The 26,804-nt window shown below is 37.9% G+C and overlaps 1 protein-coding gene across 2 annotated transcripts in view; it reads right to left on the reverse strand.

Moving 5' to 3' along the window:
- The window catches only part of LOC116554858 (solute carrier family 22 member 9), a 31,429-nt gene extending 16,530 nt beyond the window's left edge, over window positions 1–14,899 (reverse strand). The window contains exons 1-6 of one of the 2 annotated variants that reach the window (XM_032283053.1): window positions 14,100–14,895; window positions 13,320–13,423; window positions 10,746–10,900; window positions 10,482–10,650; window positions 8,774–8,897; window positions 1,817–1,932 (exon numbers count right to left, since the gene is read on the reverse strand). In XM_032283053.1, the coding sequence (XP_032138944.1) occupies window positions 1,817–1,932; window positions 8,774–8,897; window positions 10,482–10,650; window positions 10,746–10,900; window positions 13,320–13,423; window positions 14,100–14,501 (1,070 nt within the window). In that variant the 5' untranslated portion in view covers window positions 14,502–14,895. Of the gene's footprint in view, window positions 1–1,816; window positions 1,933–8,773; window positions 8,898–10,481; window positions 10,651–10,745; window positions 10,901–13,319; window positions 13,424–14,099 lie in introns of both variants that reach the window. The other variant, XM_032283054.1, reaches the window with a different exon arrangement.
- Between the last annotated feature and the right edge of the window lie 11,905 nt (window positions 14,900–26,804).

Consider the following 26,804-nt stretch of genomic DNA (forward strand, 5'->3'; position numbering starts at 1 on the left):
TCTCTCTCTTTCTTTCTTTCTTTCTTTCTTTCTTCTTTCTTTCCTTCTTTCCTTCTTTCCTCTCTCTCTCTTTCTTTCTCTCTCTCTTTCTTTCTTGTTCCTTTCAGGACCTCAAAATGCATGTATGTCTTTGCTTCATGGTGTCTGATGGGGCCCTTAGAATTTCTTCATGTTTCTTTTCCGTATTTTTCTTGCCCCTGTTGGCAGATTATATCCAATGACTTGTTTTTGAATTTGCTGATTTGTTCTTCTGCTGGAAAAGTAGAGAGTTGAACACTTCCAGTTAACTTTTCAGCACAGTCATCGTCTTCATCTACTCTCTGATTTATTTTGGTCATTTGAAATATTTTAAATATTTATTTGTTGAATTTCTCACTTTGTTCATCCATTTTTATCTTGACTTATGTGTGCATTGTTATGGTAGTTATTTCTAATTTGTTATCACATTATTCATATACCTCTCCTTATGGTCAGTTTCTAGAGATTTTTTTTGTTTCCTTTTAAGTCATGTTTCTCTGTTTCTTCATGTTCTTTGTAGCTTTGCATTTGTGGATGCACATTTGAAGAAATAGCCACCTCTGGGGGCTTGTCAAACCTTCTCTGTAAAGTGTCTTATCTGTATTTATGTGTGTATATTTTTAATTAGAGAGATTTACTGATTTCTGTTTTAAAATATGTTGTAATCTCTGGCTCCCTGTGGTGTCTGTTTGCTCTACTATGAGTTCTTTGATGCAGCAGGATGACACTCAGATTTTTTTAAAATTATGTTTTGTTCCTAAGACATCTAGAGTATCTGAAGTCCCATTGGCATCCTGGGTGGGCAAGACAAAAGCAAATTTCTTGGGCATCTCCCTGAAAAATTAGAATGTTGGACACACATTGTACTCCCTTCCCTCCCTCCTAAGGGAGACATCTAAAATTGTTCATCTTATTTTTTATTGCACTGAGCTGTACCAGTCACAGATTTCCTTTGTACTCACCTTTTATTCAGTTATCCAAACATCCAAATATGCCAGTTCCATAAGTGCTCTGAGCGAGGTGAGACAAGTACCAGTTCCTCATGCAGTGTGTCAAAGGCCCAGATGTGTACGAATGTTCCACTCCTTTCTTTTCTATGAGGGAGCAGTCATAGGCCAGGGTATTCTCTCTTGGCACTGAGTTGGACCCCGTCTTTGGAAAGGGGTTGTCACGGGTAAGGTGAAATTACTCTTTTTACCCATTTCAGTGCAACTGTTCTTGGTTTTCTGCTCATCTATGATTTTACAACATCTTACCTCCATTTTGGAAATCTCATAGGAGTGTTTGGATACAATCATTGTTAAATCAATGTTTCTGTGGGGGATTAACAGGTAGGACTTCCTATTTATGATTTTTTCTGTGTTTGTGATCATGTCCTAGTGTTTTAGAGGTTTTTATGCACCTTGATCTAAATTACCTATCAAAATATGGAAATACTCATTGAGTTATATATATGTTTGTGTACAAAATTCTTTTTGTAATTTACCTCATTAAAAATGGAAACAAGCACATTAAGAAACTTCAAGCCAAAGCATATACTATAATTGAAGTTCTCAGGATAAGTCTCCAGTGATGAGCCTGCTAGGGTGTTGTGGTAAACAAAAAACTATTGTACCATTAATTCCGTGTCAGTCTGTTCAGAACTCTTTTACTGCATTCAAACATAGCAATTTTCTTTATGGCTTTCTCATCTTTTATGTGCAAATGTATTTCCTTAACATGCTGTGCTACTTGAAATGAGAATGCAATTCATGTCTCCAGTATTTTAACTTTCCCCCAAACACTGCATGAAGCTTACCTTGTGAAGGACAGGAGGAAGATCAATTTACATACGTTGGGCATGTGGAGCAATTCACACAGAGAAGGTTTTTTTTGTGCTGCCTCCAGTTCTTCCTTCATGGTGGATTTCAAAATCTTCAACAACAGCAGAAACAATAAACTGGGCAGTTGTCACAAAATAGTAGGCACTGTAGGGGCACTGGTCAACCCGCAAATGAGAAATGACATGACTTTTTGTCTGTTGGAAAATATAAATCTTAAAATGCAATGACATATGTAACAATGAGATGTAAGTTGAATTAGGAAGTTAAAGCAGTCTCCAGGAAATCAAGGATATTTCAGATGAGACATCTAAGTGGCTGCAGAGCATTGAAAAAGATATGTATGTTAGAGATGCAGACCATAATGGGTACCAAATAAAGATTACACTTTAAATGAAGGCCAAATTTGATTATAGCCGAAAGCTCCATTTAGACCATATGGCACCCAAAGATATGAACATTGGTTCTCTGCTCACTGTCCTTGGTGAAAAACAGCTTGCCTCAGAAAGGAGAAAAATTTCTTTAGAGAACTCATTTTGGTTCTCAGCTCAGAAATACTGACGTTTGGGGAAGGAGAGGCTACTTTCTCCCTAATCTCATACCTCCATGAGGAATAACCTTCAAAAGAGACGATCCTGGCCCTTCTGTATGTACCATCAGCTACCCATAAAAGACTGAGTTATTTGATTGGTGAGTGTGGGAGAATGCACATTAGAAGGAGATCACATTCAGGTCTGCTTTCTGGGCTACACCCTGTATTTATCAGGTCAGGTTTTGTACCTTTAAAAAAATCTGTGACAGGTAAGTTCAATTGTGGAATGAAGTGTTATAAATTCTGTTGATGGTAGATGTTGAAAGTCACATCCTCTATTCCAGTTTTCACGGTAGTAAAAAAACTAAAATTTTTGAGCTTCATGTTTCTAACCACTTTAAATATCTCTGAGTTATATGTAATCAGGGCAGAGGAGATGTGTATTATTCGCTGGGCTCCCAGACCCATAAGACTGTAGTAATTAATGAATTGATAATGATATAATGTTGGGCAGGTTTGAGTTAGATGGTTGTCTAGAGCAGGTGTATTAGGAAACCTGTGAGATGGAGATTAAAACAGGACTAAGACTAGACATTTATGAATAATAGTTACAAAATAATAAATCCAAATTTAGGCAACATTAGGTACCCAATCATGTATAAAATCAATTTTTCACACCAAGTTTCAGTTGCACCTTATAAGCAATGCTCTCTTTTTTCCCTGGGGAACTGAGGGGACCATCAGTTGCCATTTAGTTTCATAATGCATCGTTCTTTTTTTGTTCCAATGCTCTTTTATTATTATTTTTTTTACTTTCCAACTTTTAGGTTCGGGGACACATGTCCAGGTTTGTTACATGGGTAAATTATGTGTCACGGGGGTTTGGTGTATAGATTATTCCATCACCAAGTTAATAAGCACAGTACCCAATAGGTAGTGTTTTGATCCTCATCTCCTTAACTCCTTCCATCCTCCACCTCCAAGTAGGCTCTGGTGTCTATTGTTCTCTTCTTTGTATCTATACAAAGCTCCATATGGACCAATGTTTAGCTCCTACATATAAGTGAGAACATGTGGTATTTGGTTTTTCTTTCCTGCATTAATTGGCTTAGGATACTGAACTCCATCTGTATCCATGTTGCTGCAAAGGACATGACCTCCTTTTATGGCTGCTTAGTATTCCATGGTGTATATGCATCGCATATCCTTTATCTAGTCCACTGTTGATGGGCATCTAGGTTGATTCCATGTCTTTGTTATTGTGAAAAGTACTGTGATGAACCTACATATGCATGTGCCTTTATAATAGAAAGATTTATATTTTGGGGGGTACATACCTAGTAATAGATTGTTGGGTCAAATGGTAGTTTTGTTTTGAGTTATTTGAGAAATCTTTAATTTCAGACACTGCTTTCCACAGTGTCTGAACTGATTTACAGATTTACATTTCCAACAAGAAATCTTTAATCAGACACTGCTTTCCACAGTGTCTGAACTGATTTACAGATATACATTTCCAACAGGAGTTTTTAAGTGTTCCTTTTTTTTTTTTTTCCTGCAGTCTCACCGGCATCTGCTATTTTTTGACTTTTAAATAATGGCTATTCTGACAGGTGTGAGATGGTACCTTACTGTGGTTTTGATTGATTCTTCTAATGATTAGTGATGTTGAGCATTTTTTTCATATGCTTGTTGGCTATATGTATGTCTTCTTTTGAAAAGTGTTTGTTTGGCCAGGCACAATGGTTTATGCCTATAATCCCAGTACTTTGGGAGGCCGAGGTGGGTAGATCACTTGAGGTCAGGAGTTCAAGACCAGCCTGGTCAACATGGTGACACCCCATCTCCACTAAAAATACAAAAATTAGCCAGTCATGATGGCATGAGCTTGTAATCCCAGCTCCTCAGAAGGCTGAGGCAGGAGAATCGCTTGAACCCTGTAGGTGGAGGCTGCAGTGAGCCAAGACTGCGCCACTGTACTCCAGCCTGGGTGACAGAACGAGACTCTGTTTCAAAAACAAAACAAAACAAAACAAAACAACCCACAACTGTTTGTTTATGTCCTTTGGCTATTTTTTATAGAGTGTGTGTTCTTTTTTAATTTGTTCAAGTTCCTTATAAATTTTGAATATTAGGCTTTTGTTGGATGCACAGTTTGCAAATATTTTCTCCCATTCTATAGGTTGTCTGTTTACACTCTTCATTATTTAACAGAGTGAATAATGAAGAGTGTAAACAGACAACCTATAGAATTATTAACTTCTGTGCAAAAGCTCCTTAGTTTATTTGGTCCCATTTGTTAACTTTTGTTTCTGTGGCAAGTGCTTTTGCCACAGAAAAGGAGTCTTTGTCATGAAACCTTTGTAAGGACTTTTTTCCAGAATGATATCTTCTATGTTTCCTTCTGGGATTTTTCTAGCTTTAGGTCTTACATTTAAGTCTTTAATCTATCTTGACTTGAGATTTGTATATGGTGAAAGGAAAGTGTTCAGTTTCAATCTTCTGCAGATGGATAGTTAGTTATTACGTCATTGACTGAATAGGGAATCGTTTCCCCATTGCTTGTTTTTGTCAACTTCGTTAATGAACAGATGGTTGTAGAGGTATGGCATTATTTCTCAGTGCTTTAATCTGTCCTATTGGTCTATGTGTCTGTCTTTGTACCAATGCCAGGATATTTTGGTTACTGTGTTCTTGTAGTATGGTTTGAAGTCAGGCAGTGTGATGCCTACAGCTTTGTTCATTTTGCTTTGGATTGCTTTGGTCATTTCAACTCTTTTTTGGGTTCCATATGAATTTTAAAATAGTTTTCTATAATCCTGTGGAAAATGTCTTTGGTAGTTTGATAGGAATAGCATTCAATCTGTAAATTGCTTTTGGTGTATGGCCATTTAAACAATATTGATTCTTCCTATCCATGAGCATGGAATGTTTTTCCATTTGTTTGTGGTCATCTCTGCTTGCTTTTATCATTGCTTTGTAATTCTTACTGTAGAACTCTTACCTCCCCAGCTAGCTGTATTCTTAGGTATTTTATTATTTTGTGTTTATTGTGAATGAGATTACATTCTTGATTTGGCTCTCAGCTTTAATGTCAGTGTATAGAAATGCTACTGATTTTTTGTCCATTGATTTTCTATCCTGAAACTTTGCTAAAATTGTTTACCAGATCAAAGCGCTTTTGGGCTACAACTACAGGGATTTGTATGTATAAGACCATATTGTATGTGAAGAGAGATAGTTTGTCAGAGATAGCTCTTATTATTTTGACGTACGCTCCTTTGATGCCTAGTTTGTTGAGGTTTTGTAACATGAGCGTTGTTGAATTTTATTAAAAGCCTTTTCTTTGTCTATTGGGATGATCATGTGTTCTTTGTTTTTAGTCTTGTTTTTGTTTGTTTGTTTTTTCCCTGCTAGATTTTGGTATCAGAATAAATATAGTCTCATAGAATGAGTTAGGAGTCCCTCTGCATCAATTTTCTGCAATAATTTCAGTAGGATTGGTACAAGCTCTTCTTTATATGTCTGGTAGGATTTAGTGGTAAACCCATGTGGCCCAGGGATTTTTCTGGTTGGTTGGCTTTTTATTACTGATTCAGTTTTGAAACTCATTATTGGTTTATACAGGATTTTAATTTCTTTCTGATTCAATCTTGGGTATTTGAATGTTTACAAGAATTTATCTATTTATTCCAGGTTTTCTAGTTTGTGTGCATAGAGCTGTTTGTAAGAGTCTCTGAGTGTTTTTTGTATTTATGTGTCAGTGGTGGTAATGCCGCCTTTATCATTTCTAACTGCATTTATTTGAATCTTCTCTCTTTTCTTCTTTATTCATTTATCTAATAACGTCTATCTATCTAATGTGTCCTTTGAAATTACCAGTCTTTGGTTTTGTTAATATTTTGTGTGTGTTTTTCTTTTTACACCTCAATTTCACTCAGTTCAGCTTTGATTTGGTTACTTCTCTTCTGCTAGCTTTGGGTTTTGTTTGTGCTTGTTTTTCTAGTTCTAATAGGTTTGAGGTTAGATTGTTAATTTGAGCTGTCTTGAACTTTGTGATGTGGGGATTTAGTGCTATAAGTTTTCTTCTTAACATGTGTTTAGCTATGTCCCAGAGAGTCTAGTATTTTATATCTCTGTTTTCATTAGCTTGAAAGATTTTCTTGATTTCTGACTTAATTTCTTCACCCAGAAGTCATTCAGGAACAGGTTGTTTAATTTCCATGTAATTTTATGGTTTTGGGAGGTCCTCTTAATGATCTCTATTTTTATTGTGTTGTGGTCCAAGAGTGTGGTTGATTTAATTTCTTTTTTTTTTTATTTGCTGAGGATTGTTTTATGGCTGATGTGTGGTCGATTTGAGCGTATCTGCCGCGTGCAGATAAGAAGATTATATATTGTTGGGTGGAGTGTTCTGTAGATATCTATTAGGTCTGAGGGAATGTGTTCTCTTTCCGGGTCCATGAGGGGGCATAGCTTTAAGGGCAAGAATTTCCCCCGCACCATGCCCCCCTCCCATCTCTCTCCATCCGGGAGAGTCAACGGTTTATATTTGATTTTGAGAGCACGGAAAGAAACTGAAAGTCCATCACTCCAGCGGAAGTTCTAAGGAACTCTTTTCAGTGGCCCAGGGTCTTGGAGAAGGTGGGGATTTCTCCCAGGATAAATGTCTGTGCCCACACACCTGGTTGGATTTCCCCTCTGGAATCCCCTTCCACACTCTTCGTGGAAGCCTTTCTTCTCTTCTCCTTTCCTTCTCTTTTCTCTACCTAAATGAAATCACCTTTCTGCAACATTTTTGGGGTCCTATATTCACTTTATGAGCATACAGTGCAGCTGAAGCGGCCCCACCGCTTATTCTTTCGGAGGTTGAAGGCCAAGAACCCAAAACAACCACCAGCATCCAAGAAAAAAACTCGGTTACAGGTCCATTTGGTCAAGTGTTGAGTTTAGTTCCTGAACATCTATGTTAGTTTTCTGTGTCTGCAATCTATCTAATACAGCCAGTGGGGTGTTGAGTTCTCCCACTATCAATGTGTGATTTATGTAAGTCTCTGTAGATTTCTAAGAACTCATTGTATGAATCTCGGTGTTTCAGTGTTGGGTGCATATCTATTTAAGATAGTTAAATCTTCTTGTTGAACCCTGGACCATGAGGTAATTCTCCTTTTGTCTTTTTAAATCACTGTTGATTAAAAGTCTGTTTTATCTGAAATTAGAATAGCAACGCTTGCTCTTTTTTTGTTTTCCATTTGTTTGTTAGATTTTTTTTATCCTTTTTTAAAAATTTATTTTATTGCATTTTAGGTTTTGGGGTACATGTGAAGAACATGCAAGATTGTTCACTTTGAGCCTATAGGTGTCACTGCCCGTGAGATGAGTCTCTGTAAGTCAGCATACAATTGGGTGTGTGTTTTCTTTTAACCCAACTTGCCACTCTGTGTCTTTTAAGTGTGATGTTTTACATTTAAGGTTAATATTCATATGTGAGGATATTAACAGGTTTGCTCTTAATCCTCTTGTTTTCAATAAAATGAGAGAAGATGTATTTTTATTGTCCCCAGTAGCATTTTTTCCATTCCTGTATCATTTCCAATATTTGCATTTAAATCTGTCCATTAATTTTCTCTGTCATAGCAAAAGCTTCATTCAGGCTGTTACCTTGACTTATTCTGTTATTCATGATCTAGTACCATTTGTGCATACTACATTTTAAAATTAATACTTTATATGTGTGCATAACATGGATAATATTTAACTTAAAGATCCATGGCAATATTTATCTTTAAGATCTGGGTGGATTGAAACGAGGAAGACTTCCACAGGCATTTCTTCTTAGTCAGGCTTTAAGAACTTATAGTTAGTAAGTAAGTAAGTATAATGAAACTCCAGACAAATAGGGATTTAGATTGATGTGGGCACTGTAATATTTCCAAGGAAGAAAGGAATCTGGCATAGGTAGGCCCTCACTGAATAGAGCATGAATGGAAGAATGTATGATTGAATGAACAAATAGGTGAGTCTCTTATGTTCTATTCTGTTTGCTCACAGTCCTTCCTCTGGCTTTACTACGCTGAAAGAGACCCACAGAATAATAAATGAGAAGGAATAAACTAGTTTTGGTGACTTCCTATTACACAGAATGAATTTAATGCAAAATCTTTTCAATTGTTAATACTTTGTGCCTCTGCCTCTGTTGAGTATAATGTCTGTGCCCCATCCTTTCAGCAACATCATATTCTCCTTTAACCCAAACAATACTGAAATCCATTTAAAATGATAGTGAGATGAGACAGCCCATAACCGCATCTGTGTTTCCTTTTTTCACCTTATGGACACTGGTAAGTATTGATGACAAGTTATGTCTTCCGTACATCCCATATCTCGCTCCCATCCAGCTCACCTCCAAGGTTAGGATGTCTCTGGCATTCTTCATCCCATTCCTGTGTGCAGCCTTTCTAAGTGCCTTTAAGCTTTCCTCTGGTTTGTTGTTGATAATGAGCCATCGAGCAGACTCTATCAGCCAACTGAAGAAGGAAGAGAACAGAGGTGTAGTCGACTTTCACTTGGTCAGTTCTTATATTACTTTTTTAAAGATATCTGCTCCCTCCAAGCTAATATCCACCACTTGTTTAGTTTTACTAGAAAATGTAAACTCACATTCTCTTGGACCATAACTAGAAGAATGTGAGATGACTCCTCCATGCAGTACACAGTCACTGTTGGGAATGCAGACTTGGAGTCATATTGGCTCGCTTCCTACTCAGCAAATTTACCATGGAGCTCCTGACTCCTCAGCATGAATGACCATCACTTGTACAGATAGATGCCTGCTAAGGTCCTAGTGAGGTCATAACTTATGTCTATTTGTAATGTGTTCTTTTTCCTAAGATAAAGTCCCTCAAATAATTTATGCATGCTTAAGGCCTCATACAACTAGAATCACTCCTGGTCATAGCATCCGTGATCAAATCTGGATATATTAACGAATTATATACTTAAATCTTCCTCAGCGTTCTCATCTATGTAATGGAGAGAATATTGCCTTGTAGGGTTGTTATGAAGACAAGATAAATGAATGGATGAGTCTGACAGGGAGTTTGCTTACTTTTGTATCTGAAATCTTCTCTCTGTGTTAAATCTGTAATCATCTCTCAAAGGTAAAGACCAAATAGGTGTCTTTCACTGAACTGGCCTTTTTAAGGGGAGCGGTATAGTTAACCATCTAGAAGTGTTTGCAGAGCTAATAAAGGAAGAAGAAACACTGACAAATAAGGTAAATTATTCATTTTGTCTTAATATTTTAACTGGAGAAATTATGCAGTTCTTTCTTCAGATAGTTATGAAAGTAGACTTGCTGCCCCTTCTCTTCATCCAATATCACCTACAATAATTAAGAAAAAGATCCCAAACTTCTCCAACACATGTTTTTTTTTCCAGGGATATGCATACAAACATAGAATACCATGGAAGCTATCTTCTTCTCAAATGTTTTCCTCTCCTGGGGAAAACATGTTTGTAATAATTCTGTTTCGATAATACTTGTTAAGGTGAGGATAACCAGGGACACTAAGAACTCCCAGGCAATGATTCATTGTTATTCCTCATCTCATGGGTTGCTGGTTTTAGCAAACAAAAACACAGTGGCATGGATACTTTTGAATTTCTATTAAGTAGTAAAATTTTTTAGTATAAATATGTCTCATGCAATATTTTGGACATAATTATATTAAAAATTATTCATCCCTTACCTAAAATTTGAATTTAATGGAATTTCCTATGTTTTATTCATTTAAATAAGATACAGAACCCTCAGGTGAATGAAATTTCATATAAACAATAAATAATTTTGAGTAAATTATGTCTCTTACAATATTTGAGATACAATGTTAGAGAAATATTTGTTGGTTACGTTATGAAATTTCATTCATTGCCGTCAGTTTTATCAGGGAACTCTGTGTGTTCTGCTTCTTGAATTGCCCATGAAGCACAGATTATGAGAGGATGTGCTCTCAGGTCTACACAAAAAACAAAAAAAATCCAGTGTCCTACTTCCACGTACATTCTCATTCCAGGATCTCATTAAGACAAAAGAAGAAACCAACTCATACCTTGAGGTCAGAAAGATCACAAAGTGTGGTACAGACACCACCAGCTGGAGGATGTGCCAGTCTCGAATGGCAAAAGCCAGGCCTGCCAGGGTCATAAATGCAATACTAGAAGCACACATTGCCAATGGAATTCCCATGGTCTGGAATCTGTATGTTGCCCACTCGACTACTGAAAGAAAAAACAAATAAGGCTTTGGCTTCAAAGGTGAGATTTCAGTTTCAAAGTCACAGTTTGGGAAATGTGGATCCCAATTGTTGACTTACTTAACAGAACAGTGTTTGTAAGGAGATTCGTTGTAGCAGTCCCAGACAAGAAGCGTAGTGAGCAATAAATGAGGAAGGTGGGAGCCAAGGCTGAACAAGTGCCAACAATGGCGAGCTGGAGGTAACACCATCTGAGCACTGACTTTCTCCCAAACCTGAGAAACAGAGACAGGCCAGATAATGGGAACAACAGCAACAAGTGGGAAAACTTAGCAAAGAGAAGGCACACTTTGAAACATAAAAGATATTTAACAAGTGAAACTTTGCATTTGAAACCTTAAAAACTCAATAGCCAATCAATGGTAGATCTCAGACACAAGGTTGCCTGTTTCTAAACCGATACCCAGCAGATCAAAACTTATTTTCCAATCTTTTAGCTGTATATTTTTGACATCAATTGAAACCACATAAGACAGGGTGGAATACTGGACATTTTAACACATCAGAAGTCTCTTATACTAACACGCAGTGTACTAATAACACAATGTGTGTTTTATATACTTTAGCACAGCAGAGAGTCTGAGCAGTGCATAGCCTATAAATCATCTAAATCAAATGTAGACGTCTAGGACAGTGCAGGCTATGACTAAACTGATGTGAAAGGAACATCCATAGCAGTACATCAAAGTTGCTGAAGTGTTGCAGGGAAGGGCTAAAAAAAAAAATTGGAATTCAGTGTTTTACTCTTTTCTGGGAAAGGAATCCACTCTGTAGCCAACTTGAACATTTTAGCCTGTGGTGAGGCAAGATTTTAGCTCTCACCAATGTCATTGGCATTGTATCAGTATCAAAGGTTTTAGCCACTGCTGGAAAGAGATTAAAAGGAGAAAACCAGAAAATTAATGATCTAAACTATCCCACCTTGCAGATGATATGATCAAGTTGGGAAATTTTAAGGAATCTACAAATTGCCACTAGAACTAACAAATTTATCAAGTTGTCAGGATGCAAATTTACTATGGAAAATGTAATTGTCCTTACATATATGTATATAATTTACATGTAAATTATCCTTATATATAAATTAGAAATACATTTAATAAAAACTTCATGACTTTTTTCATAAACTACAAAACATTGCAAAGGGAAATTAAATGAAAATCTACCTTAATGAAGAGCAATGCTATATTTATAGATCAGAAAATTCAATATTTAAAAAATGTCAACCTTACCCAAACTGTTGTTCAGATTTAATGGAATCCCAATAGAAATCTAAAGAAAATTAGATTTCTCTCTTAGTTCTGACTCCAAACATCATAACGTAGTTCCTTGTTTTTGACTTTTACATTGGGGGAATACTATAGTGTGTCATCTTTTTGTTGTTCTTGTGGTACCTAACCAAATGGTTTTGATATTAAATTATCTGATAGCAGACAGTGGTTTATTCATTCCCTTTGCTGTAAAAATACATTATGTAAATATCTGCTTATTTATTAACCTATTTTTAATGGGATTATAGATTGTTTCTGATTTTTTGATATAAAGAGTTGAGCGAGTTATTTGAAAACAGTCAGTTTGATCATAGCCTACTCTGCATATAATCATGTACTATTTTCTCTTAGGTTTGTGAGAAATCTCAAAATCCTTAGATTATCTTGCCCTTTCATTTTCAGCTGATTCTCCACGGTCATCTCCTGCCTGGCATTCCCTATCCTTTCTTGTACCACCCTGTGATCCACTAAAATTGGTCTATCTGCATTTTCCCAGGACAGTGTCACAAAGGATTGGGTTACTGTTAGAAATTAACCCTCTGACTCTCAGCTCATTCTATGTCACACTTCCTGTCATACATTCAGTGTTCACATTTTCAGGTGAGATACGAGAAGACATGGTGCTGGTGAAGGGCAAGGGGCACTTCAAGTCCCTCATCACCATCAGGGGAGACATGGTTGGGTGATGGTAATTGTTCTCTGCCATGTCAGAAGACATACAGCAAGGTGAATACCCCAAACTGCTCACACCACAGACTGTGAGAGTATTATCCTTGGATTACTTACCTTATCTGGTTCTAAAAAGCTGTTTTTGCAAAGGCAATAATCAAGTTTCCACACATGATTTTTCAACACACCACCAATGACACCTTCAGATATACCCCACGGGTTTTAGAGGAATGCGTGCTCATCACACTTGGAACTATGATGTGACGACCATGCTCTGGGCACAAGCCATCAGCTTACAGTGTCCAGGTGGGACTGGACCTGGTACTCTTGGCCAAGGCTGATTCCCATGTGATGAAACATCTTCCTTAGTTAACTCTCCTTAGTTAACATCTTCCTTAGTTAACATCTTCCCTTAGTTAACTCGCTCATATTTCTAAACCACATGTTGTGGTGCCTTCTCTCTAAATCCTGTCTTGAAACACCCCCAGTTCACATGGAGATATCATTTCTGTGTCCTGCACACGGAAAATTTAAAAAATAGCACTCACAACACTGATTAAAACTTTACTTTTCTGTGTGGGGATCAAGGCAGCCTCAGGACAGTGTAATTTGCAGTAAGTAATTCCAGATGAAACAATGTTTCATAAGTTGATAAAAATGCCCTTAAAGAGGGCTGTAATCCATTTGTACTCACCTGTCTGATAAATGACCACCTAGGCTGGCTCCCACCAGCATTCCAGCCATGAATACAAATTTAGCTACTGAAGTCAGTGATTGAGAGTCACATACCAGATCCCACTGGAAGAGAAGGAAGCCAGCACATCAATGCTTATTACCCCTCAGTGTAACCTGATCAAAACTTCTTAGCATGATCTGCAAGTTTCCTTATGTTAAGTCTCCAACTTCCTCTCCAGATTCCATTTTCAACATTACCTGACCTTTATTATTCAGGTCTCAACTTAAACTTAACTTTCTCTTGGAAGACTTTCCTAAACCTATAGGTTTTTATTTTACACTAACTGGTTCTTAAACTTGACCACACAGTGCAATCACTTGAGGACCTTTAAAAACTTTTGGATAGCTAGATTTTCCCCTTAGACTTTCTCATATGATTGTTTTAGGGTATACTCTGGGCATGGGGGTTTTCCTCAATTTTCCAGATATTTCTAATTTGCAATGACAGGCTGAGCATTACTGACCTAGCAGAACATTTTAACTTATTATATATAAGTGCTTGTTTAAACTTTGGTCTTCCCATGACTTAAAGCATTATAATAGCAGGATGCATTCTACTCTTGAATTCATTACTCAAAATGTGTAGGTGTCAGACATTTAATAAAGAAGCAAATAATATTTGCTGAAAGAATAAAGACTAAGCACCTACATGTGACTAAAGGCTGGAAGCATGATTATTACTTGTGTTTTTCTAAACACCCAGGTCATGTTCTCATGAGAGGAAAACAGAGCCTCTTACCTCAGTCACGATGGTGGAAGAAAAGGTGCTTCTGTCGTACACCCAGCCATCCACACAGGGCTCCGTGTCTGGGTCACTTGCATTGGGGAAGGTCCCATTCAGGTGAAGGAGCTGCCACTGGGTATGAACAAAGCGACGACACTTCTCTGGCCTCCTGTTTGAGTCCAGTGGGATGGAGATTCTCAAGAGGGCATCCTGACTGAGGGTCCTGGTGTCATTGTCAGAGACAGTATCATTGTCCAGGATGTGGACCCAGCAGCGATGACCAGGTGTGAATGCAGTGAAGTTATCCAGCATAATATGAGGGTATGCAACAATAGTGAAGATTGAGAGAAAAACAGCCTGAATGATCTGGAATCTCCACAGGTCACCGGCTTGACTCAGGAGGTCCTGAAAGGCCATTGAGGCTGAACAGGTGATCCCCAAGTAGAGGCAAAATGACTATATCCAGAGAGGTTCAAAGGGGGAAAATGTTTTCTTTCCCTAAGTCATGCTAAGTGTGTGTTGATCCTGACTCCACTCTCTTCTTAATGGACCATACCTCCCATCTGCAGCAGGACCACGGAAACAGTTTCTTCAAGTCGTTTTGGGGTCAGATAGGTAGCCATTTTCTTTAAAGTCATGTAAGAAATAGTATGCTCAGATACTCCCAATCATTTACAGTGCAATGTGTTTAAAGTTCTACTTTTTCATGTCTTTAGTAGCTCCCAAAGTCAGCATCGGACTTTGGTCTACACATTTTCTGTAAACAAACTAAAATAAACCTGCTACATGGTATGCAGTCATTCCAGGAAGCATGCTTTTGGAGACTCAAAACTGAAGTGCTTTCTTACTGCTCTGAAAACAATAGAAAGGAAGTGTTTCCTTGTTAAGTACCAATTTTTGATTAAGAGTTAATCCAGAAAATCCAAGTAAAAATAAAGTAGGGGTACTATGGTGCAATCCTTTCATTTTGGTGACTGATGTTCTGCTTCGTGTCAAATCAGACCACAGACTCACCCTGGAAATAAGTTGCTTGAAATGTGGACAGAATAGATGGTGTTGAAAAGTAGAGAAGTAAGCTAGTGGTAAGTTCATATGGAGGTTTACTTTTACTGGCTTATTGATTTTTTTTCAGATAGGATTTGTGAAGACCTTTTCTGCGTTAGTTCCTGAAATAATGTGTGTGACAAGTTCAAGGATCTTATAGTTGAGTAAGAGAGAGTACATGAACAATTGCACTCCGATATTAGAAATATTATGTGAGATGCACTATGTGCTATGCAAGAATTGGAGACAAAACATGGGAGAAAATGTCACCTTGATTCGGACTAAAAGTTCTATTAAATTTAAACCTCCTTGAAGTATAATTCATTTATCATACAATTTATTCTTTTAAAGTATACAATTGAATATGTTTTAATCATTCAAAGGGTTGTGCAATCATCACCACTATATCATTACAGAACATTTTAATCACCACATGGGAAACCATACTCATTAGCAGTAACTCTCCGCTTTTAATCACACATTGCACTTAGCAACCACTAACTCACTTTCTGCTTCTATAGATTTGCCTATCGTGGACATTTGATTTACAAATTGAATAATAAAATACTTGACTCTTTGTATCTGGCTTCACTCATTTAACATAATGTTTCCAACTTTCATCTATCTTCTAGCATATATCAGTCCTTCTATCCTTTTCATGGCTAGATTATTTTTCCATTGTATGGATATAATATGTACATTTTTGCTTGTCCTTTCATGGTTGATGGACATTTGGGCTATTTCCACTTTTTGGTTGTTATGTAAGTGCCACTATGAACACTTAAGAGTTATTGCATAAGCCAGAATCACAAAGACTACTCCTATGTTTTATTCTAAATGTTTTATGTTTAGGTCTATAAATCACGTTTAGTTTATTTATTTTTATGGTGTGATGTAACGTCTGATTTATTTTATGTGATATACGGTTGTGTCAGCACCATTTGAAAAGAAATACTTTTCTTTCCACTCATTATTATTCTTGGCCCCTTGTTGAAAAATCAACAAAAAAGTTACGTTTTAATTTTTTTTTTACATTGACACATCAGTGTATTTATTTTTTTCCCATTTATTTATTTTATTGCATCTTGAACCACAGTTCCCTTCTCTCTGTGTATCTATCCTTATGTCAGAATTGTTACTGTCTTGATTGCTAGAGGTAAGAAATTTTAAAATTGAAAAGTTTTTGTATGCTTAGTTTGCTATTTGTTTTCAGTTTTTTTTCTATATCACATTCTTCAAATTTTTATATCAATACAAGCTTATCAATTTTTGTGGAAATGTCTGCTGGAATTTTGAGAGTTTTTGAATCTGTAGGTCAGCTGATGAGTGTTGCCATGTCAACAATATTAAGCCTTTTCAACAAGAACATTTATTCAATGATTTAGACCTTTGATTTCTCGCAACAATATTTTATAGCTTTCAGTGTCCAGCTCTTGCATTCGTTTTATGAAATACCTTATTAGTTTTTTTTTTAATTATGGTACTTTAAGTTCTGGGGAACATGTGCAGCTCTTGCAGGATTGTTGCATAGGTACACACATGCCATGGTGCTTTGCTGTCTCCATCCCCTGTCATCTACATCAGGCATTTCTCCCAGTGTTATCCCTCCCTAGTTTCCCCTCCCCACCCCCCACTGTCCCTCCCCTAGCCACCCACCCCACAATAGACCCCAGCGTGTGATGTTCCCCTCCCTGTGCCCATGTGTTCTCATTGTTCAACACCTGCCTGTATGAGTGAGAACATGCGGTGTTTGGTTTTCTGTTCTTGGGTCACTTTGCTGAGAATGATGGTTTCCAGATTCATCCATGTCCCTACAAAGGACATGAACTCATCCATTTTTATGGTTGCATAGTATTCCCTGGTGTATACGTGCCACATTTTCTTTGTCTAGTCTATCATTGATGGGCATTTGGGTTGGTTCCAGGTCTTTGCTGGACACAATTACATATAATGGACACAATCTGTCATACACAACTACAAATTTGATTGGCCAAGGACAAGTAATCAATTGCTGTCTGAAAGAAACTGTCAGGAATAAATGGCACTACTTTCTAGATACTTCTTGAGTGTGATGAAGAAGGCCATATGTTTGTACCAACCTTTACTGACTTTTGACTCTTTCTCCAGCAACTTAATGGCAGAATCTGCCCTAAATCCTCAATTTGCTTTGCAGGGAATCATTAGAACCCAATTCTCCCTTTCCTTTTGGCTTCAAAGTTGTGTGACCAGTACAATGACTGAGGAAAGGTGGGAGCACTTCTTTTCTCCATTTATTTTCTTCAATCTGTGCTCTTTTCTCACCTTAAGTTACAAATGTGTTGTTCAGAATGCAGATTCCCAGTAGGAACATGAAACACATCTGGCTTACTCTATGTTCCATGGGGTTCTGCGCCAGAAGTGCAACATAGTTGACTGGGAAGGTGACTGCACCAAAGAGACTGCACCAACAACAGGAAAACGTTGTTCCCCAGACGCTGGAGGTAGAGATCAAGGCCATAAAAGGGCACAATGGTTGCAAATTTGTGGTAAACAAAGGAAGAAAAACATATGTCATAAGGCTTGAGTTTATGTCCTGCAAATGAGGATAACATTGGTTCAGGAGCTCAGTGGTTGTTGAAGTATAAAAGCATGGTTTGTTTGGTAGAATATTTTCCTGCATGGTAGTGATTTTAAAGTTATAAAATACTGTATGTATGGGATGATGAAGATCATAATTGTTGTTAACATTTTTTTTTTTGTGAGCATGAAGTATTCTTAGGGAGGATGCATAGTGGGACATGCTAGAGATTTAGAACTTTTTCTATATTTTGATCTGGGTGTTGGCTACATATTTACATGTTTAAAAATCTTAATTGAGGCTGGGCGCAGTGGCTCGTGCCTGTAATCCCAGCACTTTAGGAGGCCAAAATCACCTGAGATCAGGAGTTTGAGACCAGCTTGGCCAACATAGTAAAACCCTGTCTCTACTAAAAATATAAAAATTAGCCAGGTGTGGTGGTGCATGCCTATAGTCCTAGCTACTCAGGAAGCTGAGGCAGGAGAATCAATGAATCCAGGAGGCAGAGGTTGCAGTGAGCCGAGATCGTGCCGCTGCACTCCAACCTAGGCGACAGAGTAAGACTCTGTGTCAAGAAAAAACAAAAAAGAAAGAAAAAAGAAATCTTTACTGAGCAGCAAGCCTTTTTATTTGATTCTGTATATTTAAAGTGTACAACATAATGTTTTGATGTACTTACACTATAGTCAATAATTATATTGACCACTGTATTGTATTCAAGGTTTTTGTTAAGAGAATAGATTTTAAGTGCTCTTGCCACAAAAAGTGGTAGCTGATGTGAGATAATGGATATGCTAATTTGAACAGTAGTCTCTGTGTACTTTACGCTATAATTTTATCCTAACTAAAACACAAACAAACGAAGAAACATAAGCTCAAATTTGTATCATGGTTAAAATTCTCATGATCAGTCTCCAGTGATGACCTGGGCGGGATGACTTGGAGAAAACATAACTCCTCATCGCACAATTAGTTTCATGTCAGCCTTTTCATAACCCTTTGACTACCACCAAACGTACCAACTATCTTTATGGTTTTCTCAGCTAATTATCCCCAAATCTGCCCCCACACCATGTTCTACCCATTGAAGTGACCCATTGATACATGTCTCTACCATTTTTGTGTTCTTCCTGCACTGTGTGGCACCTGTCTCACAAAGGACAGGAGACAGATCGTCTTACACAGGTTGGGTGTCTGGAACGAGTCACACAGAGGAGGTTCTCTTTGTGTTGTCTCCAGCTTCTCCTTCGTTGTGAATCTCAAAACCTTTAACAACAGCGACAACAAACTCTTTGAGTTCTCACAAAATGGTAGGCATGGTGGGGAGCACTGGGAACCCACACAGGACAAGACTGGCGAATTCCCTTTCTGGCTAGTGAAAAATATAGACATTAGAGATGCATTGACAGATGTCAAAGTGGTATGAAAGATAAATTAGGGAGTTGAAGGAATCTGGATAATTATGCCATGACAAGGACATTTTATACATGAGACTCAAGAGGGCTGTGGGCACTGTAAAGTGTATGTACGTTAAAAAGATTCAGATTGACATGAGGAGTACCTGTAAAGTTATGGTCCAAAGCTTTGTTTACAACAGATGGGCACAAAAGACCTGGCCACTGAGCTTAGTTAATAGCTGGTATTGCTCTCTCTCTTTTTTTTTGGCACGGAGTCTTGCTCAGTCACCCAGGCTGGAATGCAATGGTGCCTTCTCAGCTCACTGCGACCTCCGCCTCTCAGGTTCAAGAAATTCTCCAGCCTCAGCCTCCCAAGTAGCTGGGATTACAGGCATGTGCCACTACGTCTGGCTAATTATTTTTGCATTTTTAGTAGAGACAGGGTTTCACCATGTTGGCCAGGCTGGTCTCAAACTCCTGACCTCAGGTGATCCACCCATCTCGGCCTTTCAAATTTCTGGGATTACAGGTGTGAGCCACTGCACCTGGCTGCTGATTGCTCTTTATAGGAAACTTATTTCTGGAAAAGAAGAAGCCAGAAGACAGTAGCATGGTTTCAAATGGCAGTGCTACCAAGTCCTTGACAGCCTTGTTCTTGTCCGCCTCAGGATTTTGCTGCAGAGTCTTCACACTGCGGTGATCAGGATTGATCTCCAGGTGATTCTTGGCCATCATGTAGCCCATTTTAGCATTGTCTCAAAGTTCCTGGGCTTTCATGATCTACTCCATATTGGCTGTCCAGCAATGGGTGCTGGTCACAATGCAGCAGAGTGGAGACACAAGCCTACTGGAGATTGTCTCCTTATCAATCTTCTTATGTAAGATTTCTTTCATGATCATGGAATATTTTGAATATTCTATAGCCCATGGAATATTTTGAACATATTTATATAAAAATTATTTGTTGAGGGAGGGGATCAAAATGGCAAACTAAAAGTAGCTAGTGTGCGCTCCTGTCATGGAGAGGAGAGCAAGTGGGTGGTGATACTGACCCTGCAAGTCTATCAACTAGGAATCCACCACAGGATCCATTACAGCAGCAAGGGGACACAGAGAACAGACAAAAGAGAAGCCGGGCAGTAGCCTGTCTTGGATTGGTGTGGAGCCAGGACAAGTTTCCCACCAAGGGGAAAGGGTGAGTGAGAACCCCTGGAAGATTCACACTTTCCACAGGGACCTTTGAAAGCCTAAGAATGGGAAAATCTCCCTGCCCCCCTAAAGCCTCAAGACTGATAGACAGAAACATCCAGAGGTTTTGCAGAGGCAACACTCAAGTCTACAGTGACCTCTATAAAGCCTTGGACCTGGAGCAGTACAGTACCAGTGCCATAGCCCCAGTAGGCACCACAGCCGCAGTGCCCAGGATGAGTAAGATCACCCTATCCTCCCATTTCCATACCAGGCTCAGGGCCATAGTGGCTTCACTTCTGCCTGAGCTCTGCAGGCAGCAGCAGCCCCATGATACCGTGAGAAACATCTGGATGGCAGAGTGAGCTACTCCACCCACTCCTGCTGCTTGCGTGTAATCAGAAAGTCTTCCAGCATAGCAGACTTGCTTCTCCTGAACTCTGTGGGTGGTTGCAGTCCTGTGTTCCCCCTAGGAAACACCTGGATGTAGGGTGGGCGACTTCACTGCTTGCTCACAGCCAGACAGGCCATGCTCGCTGGGGCTTGTAGCATAGTGGACCTGCTTCTGCCTGAACTCTGCTGGCAAGAGCAACCCCGAATTCCCTAGGGAAGCACCGACACAGTGGATTAACTCACCGCACCAACCCCTCCTCCTCTTACCTGGGAAGGACACACCATTTGGGGATTCCAACACAGAGGACCCACCTCTGCCTGAACGCTGCCAGTAGGTGCAGCTCTGTGTTTTTATAAGAAGCACTTGGACAGTGGATTGGGCAACTATACCCACCCCACTGCTCTAGCCAAGCAGGACATATCAGCTTAGGCAGGACCCAAGCAGTGAGGAGCCTTCACTCTCAGAACACCTGGAAGAAGAAGGGTATGACTCCCTCCCCAGGGCTAACCTGAGAAAGGTGTGGTCTCTCTGCCAACCACAGTCCCTCTCTGAGGGAGCCCTGTGGACCAGAAAGCTTAACAAAGGAAATGTAGACATGGAGCCTGGGAAAGCCTGGGACTGGGAAAATCCCCTTGCCCCCTAAGGAGCCAGCGAAGGGAGCGGGTCCCTCTAAGACTCAGGAGTAGATCAGGTGAAGGGGTCATCTCCATCCCCATACCACAGAGCACTTCTGCCAACTGAACCAAAATACAAAAAAAACTGTCTCAGAGCCTATCTGCCAGCCAACACTCTTAAGTGCCACCAACTGGATTGCAGCCCAAAATACAACACCAAAATATTTCGCCAGTATATAGCACCTGCAAAACTAATGCAAAGATCTAGTCACAAATAAAGATTCTGTACAGAGTCCTGGCCCTCTGAAGACACCTAGAAATGAAGCCAACAAAGCATATATATATATTTAACAATTGAAAAATTAAGTATCTGAGATATGGTAGCTATAATTCCACATGCATATCTGTGGCTGTGTGTATGTAAGGTTGTTAAATGCGGTGATATTTTGGAGTGGCAAACCTTTGATGGCAATCAAAGGTTGTCCATTCCTAAGAAAGGCATTAGGAACAGCATAACGGATCTCCACTGTGGAGCAAAGTGTAACGGTTAGAAAAGTGAATTAGAAGCACACAGAGGAATCTATGTGTATCTTAAAAACTGAATGGAGTGTCCATAAAACAAAAATAATGAGATGACATTTATATGACATGCAAATTAAAAGATATGTAAACCAAACAATGTCACTAATTTTGTAAAATATATATATAAATTTAAAGAAGTATAGGTAGTTAATAGTATATATTGATTCCTATGTTATGAAGTAGAAAATGGTATTAAAGCATGAAGGAAAAGAGAAACAGAGTCATATATACACTAAGGGAATTCATGGCCAAATTAATGAGGACACTGTCTCATACAATGAGGAGTATGATAATTGGGGTGTACCTGCTTAATATCCCAAAGAAGAGAAATTTGTATTGTGCTAAATGTAAAGTCTAGTGTTTCATTAATTATTAATTGTTGTGCAGTCTGTTTAGATAATCACCACTTTCTTTTTTTTCTGAATATAAGGAAGACCTATATTTTCTAGGCTCATATGGTCATGCATTGCTTACAGGGATACATTCTAAGATATGCATTGTTAGGCAAATTTTGGTTGTATGAATGTAATAAAGTATACTTACACAAACCCAGATGGTATAGCCTACTACACATCTAAGCTAAATGGTGTAGTATGTTGCTCCTAGGTTATAGACCTGTGTAGCATGCTAGTGTACTGAATATATAGGCTGTTGAAACACAACAGCATTTGTTTATCTATACATATGTAAATATAGAAAAGGTACAGTAAAAATATATTATAAAAATTAGTGTTCATTATATATCAAAATTACTTCACAATAAAAACACTCAGAAAGCTATAAATATAAGGAAACGTCTCAACTGTTATTAAGGGCATCTAAAAATAATACCATATTTAACATCACATACAATAGTGAAAGCTTCAATTCTAACCTAAGATTAGAGAACAAAGTCAGGGAATCAGGTCTCAGCACTTAAAATTAACGTTGTACTAAAAGTCCTAGCTGCTTTTAGAAAAAGAAACAGAGGCAAAAGATATTATTGTGTAATAGAAGACTTTAAGGAATCCACAGTAACATTCTAGAGCTAATAAATGAATTCATCAAGGTGGCAGAGTGTAAGCTTAATATGTAAATTCAATGGCATTTGAATGTAGTAGCAAAGACTAATTAAAAATTAAAATAACAAAAATAAACTTCAGAGCCTGAACTAGATTTATTAGGAATAAATTTAATGGAAAACACATAACTTTCTTTTTACAAACAGAAAACATTGCATGGTAAATTAAAATTAAAATTTAGGAATAGCTCTAACATCTTCATAGATCAAAAAATTCAATATTTAAAAAATGTCAATTTTATCCAAACTGCTGTGTACATTTAATGCAATTTTAATAAAAAATCCTAAAGAGAAGGCCTTTTGTGACTCCCAACATCATAACACAGTTCCTTATTTTTGACTCTTATATAAATGGAATGGTATAGTATGCAATCAGTTTTGTTGTTCTTATGGTGCTTAACATAACTGTTTTTATACTCATCTATGTTAATGCACAGAGAGCTTATTTATTACTTTACTATATAAAAATCCATTATGTGAATATTCTGTATCATTTTATTCATTCTATAATTAATGGATTTCTAGACTGCTGTTAGCTTTAGAATACTGTGAATAGTTGAGTATGTTATCATCTGCCAGCATCTCATTATCCTTTGCCTTAGCCATAAACTGTGATCTCCACAATGCTGGCAAAATAGCCCTGACCATATAGGTTGTAATTCTCCACTTATGACTCTAGATCCCTGAGGACCAGGGTATCCTCAGGACAGTGTGATTTGCAATAAATATTTTTTAAATTAATGAATGATTCATAAGCTAATGGAAATATGCTAATATGCACTAATAAAGAGATCTGTGAAACAGATATGCTCATCTGTCTGATAAATGGCCATATGGAATGCCTCCCACAGTCATTCCAGCCATGAATAGGAATTTAACCACTAAATTCAGGGACTAAGAGCCACATACCAGATACTACCAGAAAAAATAGAAGCTAGAACAGTAGAGCTTCACAGCAGCTTATAACCCCTCGATGGAACCCAATCGAAACTCCTTCACATGGCCTGATTGTTTCATTATAGCAGGCCCCTATCTTCCTCTATGGCTTCCATTTTTGGCATTACCTGACCTTTATCACTCAGGTCTCAGCTTAAATATAATTTTCCCTAAGGAGCTTCCCCTAAACCTGTAGGTAATATTAATAATCACTCTTACTCCATAGTAAGTGCTGTTCTCAAACTTGGCCATGGAGTGTAAACATTTGTGAACCTTTAAAAGTTTACCGAATCCTGAATAACATTGCACTCCTTCTCCTATGACTGCTGTGTGGGTGCAGTCCAGGCATGGAGGTTTTCATCAACCTTCCAGATGTTTGTAATTTGCAACCACAGGCTGAGGCTTACTGACCTAGCATAACATTCATAACAGAGGCATGAATTACTCGCTTAAACTTTGTTATCCCCAAGAATAAAAGCACTATTATAACAGGGTACATTTTTATTTCTGAATTCATTAGCCTCATTAAATATGTATGTGCCTGGTATTTAATAGAGAATCACTTAATATTTGCTGAAAAAATGACGACTAAGCACCTACATGTGACCAAAGGCTGGAAGCGTGGTCATTACTTGTGCTATTTATAAACACCCAGGTCATGTGCTCATGAAAGGAAAACAAAGCCTCTTACCTCAGTCATGATGGTGGGAGAGGAGGGAGCTTCTGTCATACACCCAGCCATTTACACATAGTTTCATGTCTGGCTCACCCATGTTGAAGAATGTCCCATTCAGGTGAGAGAGTTGCCATGGGATCGATGAAGTGATGACATTTCTCTGGCCTCGGGTTTGAGTTGACTGAGATTCTCAGGAGGGCACCTTGGCTGAGGGTAAATGTTTATCATGCCCAAGTGAGAATTATCACGGGGATGCAAGAATGATTTAACATATGCAAATCAATCAATGTGATACACCATACCAACAGAATAAAAGACAAAAACCATATGATAATTTCCACTGATGCTAGAAAAGCATATGCTAGAATTCAACATTCCTTTATGATAAAAAGTCCTCAGATGAGCTGACAGAAGTAGGTTTCAGAAGGTGGGTAATAACAAACTTTTTTGAGGTAAAGGAGCATGTTCTAACTCAATACAAAGAAGCTAAGAACTATGATAATAGGTCACAGGAGTATTGGGACAAACAGGTAATACATGTTGGGTTTAATACCTAGGTGATGGGTTGATAGGTATAGCAAACTACCATGGGACATGTTTACTTATGTAACAAACCTGCATGTTCTGCACATGTATCCCAGAACTTAAAGTAAAATTTAACAAAATTAGTGCACCCATTATGGGAGACAGTATAGAAGTTCCTCAAAAAATTAAAACTAGAACTAATGCATGATCCTGCAATCCTGCTTCTGGGCATGTATGCAGACGAAAATAAATTAGGATGTGGACTCTAAAACACTGAAATTCTGGAGAGATAGAGGGAGGGAAGGTTGAAAAGCTGCCTATTGGGTACTGTCCTCACTTTCTAGGTGATGGAATCAGTCATGCCCCAAACTTAAGGATCACTCCATACACTCATGTAACAAATCTGCACATGTACCCACAAAATCTAAAATAAAACTTCAAATCATTAAAAAAAAAGTTCTCAGAAAACTGGATACAGAAGGGACATAACATAATAAGAGCAATATATGACAGATCCACAGCTAGTATTGTATTGAATGGGGAAAAACTGAAAGCCTTTGTCTTAGATCTGGAACACAAGGATGCCCACCTTCACCACTGTTATTTAACATAGTATGGAAGTCCTAAGTAGAGCAATCAGACAAGAGAAAGAAATAAAGGGCATCCAAACTGGAAAAGAAGAGTTCAAATTACCCTGGTTTGCAGGTGATATAATTTTATATTTGAAAAAACCTAAAGACTCCACCAAAAAACTAGAACGGATAAACAAACTCAGTAAAGTTGTAGGATATAAAATCAACATACAAAAAGCAGTAGCATTTCTCTATGCCAACACAAAAAATCTGAAAAAGAAATCAAGAAAGTAATCCAATTTACAACAGCTACAAATAAAATAAAATTAACCAACGAAGTGAAAGATCTCTACAATAAAAACTATATGACACTGGTGAAAGAAATTGAAGAGGAAACAAAAACTGGAAGATACTCCAGGTACATAGATTGAATGAATCAATATTGTTAAAGTGTTCATATTACCCAAAGCAATATATAGATTCAATACAATTCCTTTTAAAATACCAAGGACATTCTTCACAGAAATGTAAAAAGCAATCCCAATATTTATACAGAATTATAAGATTCAAAATAGCCAAAGCTATCTTGAGCAAAAAGAACAGAACTGGAGGAATCACACCATCCAACTTCAAAGTATACTACTGTAAAAACAGATACATAGACAATGGTACAGAATACAGAACCCAGAAACAAAATCTGTGTATTTAGAGTGAATTCATTTTCAACAAAGGTGCCAAGAACCTACAATGGGGAAAGACAGTCTCTCCAATAAATGCTGTTGGAAAAACTGGATATTCATATACAGAAGAATGAAACTAGACCCATATTTCTTGCCATATGCAAAAATAAAAATGGGTTGAAGACTTAAACATGAAATCTCAAACTATGAGACTTCTAAAAGAAAACCTTGAGGAAACTCTCCAGGACATTGCAGTGGGCAAAGATTTCTTAAGTAATAACCCCGGAAGCACAGGCAACCATAGGAAAAATGGACAAATGATACCACATCAAGCTAAAAGGCTTCTGCACAGCAAGGGTTACAATCAACAGCGAAGACACAACCCACAGAATGGGAGAAAATACTTGCAAACTATCAATATGACAAGGGATTCATAACCAGAATCTATATGGAGCTCAAAAAATTCTGCAGAAAAAAAAATTAATAATCTGATTT

Source organism: Sapajus apella, unplaced genomic scaffold (assembly GCF_009761245.1).
Source record: "Sapajus apella isolate SASKATOON/1434 unplaced genomic scaffold, GSC_monkey_1.0 scaffold14, whole genome shotgun sequence".
NCBI classification, from domain to species: domain Eukaryota; kingdom Metazoa; phylum Chordata; class Mammalia; order Primates; family Cebidae; genus Sapajus; species Sapajus apella.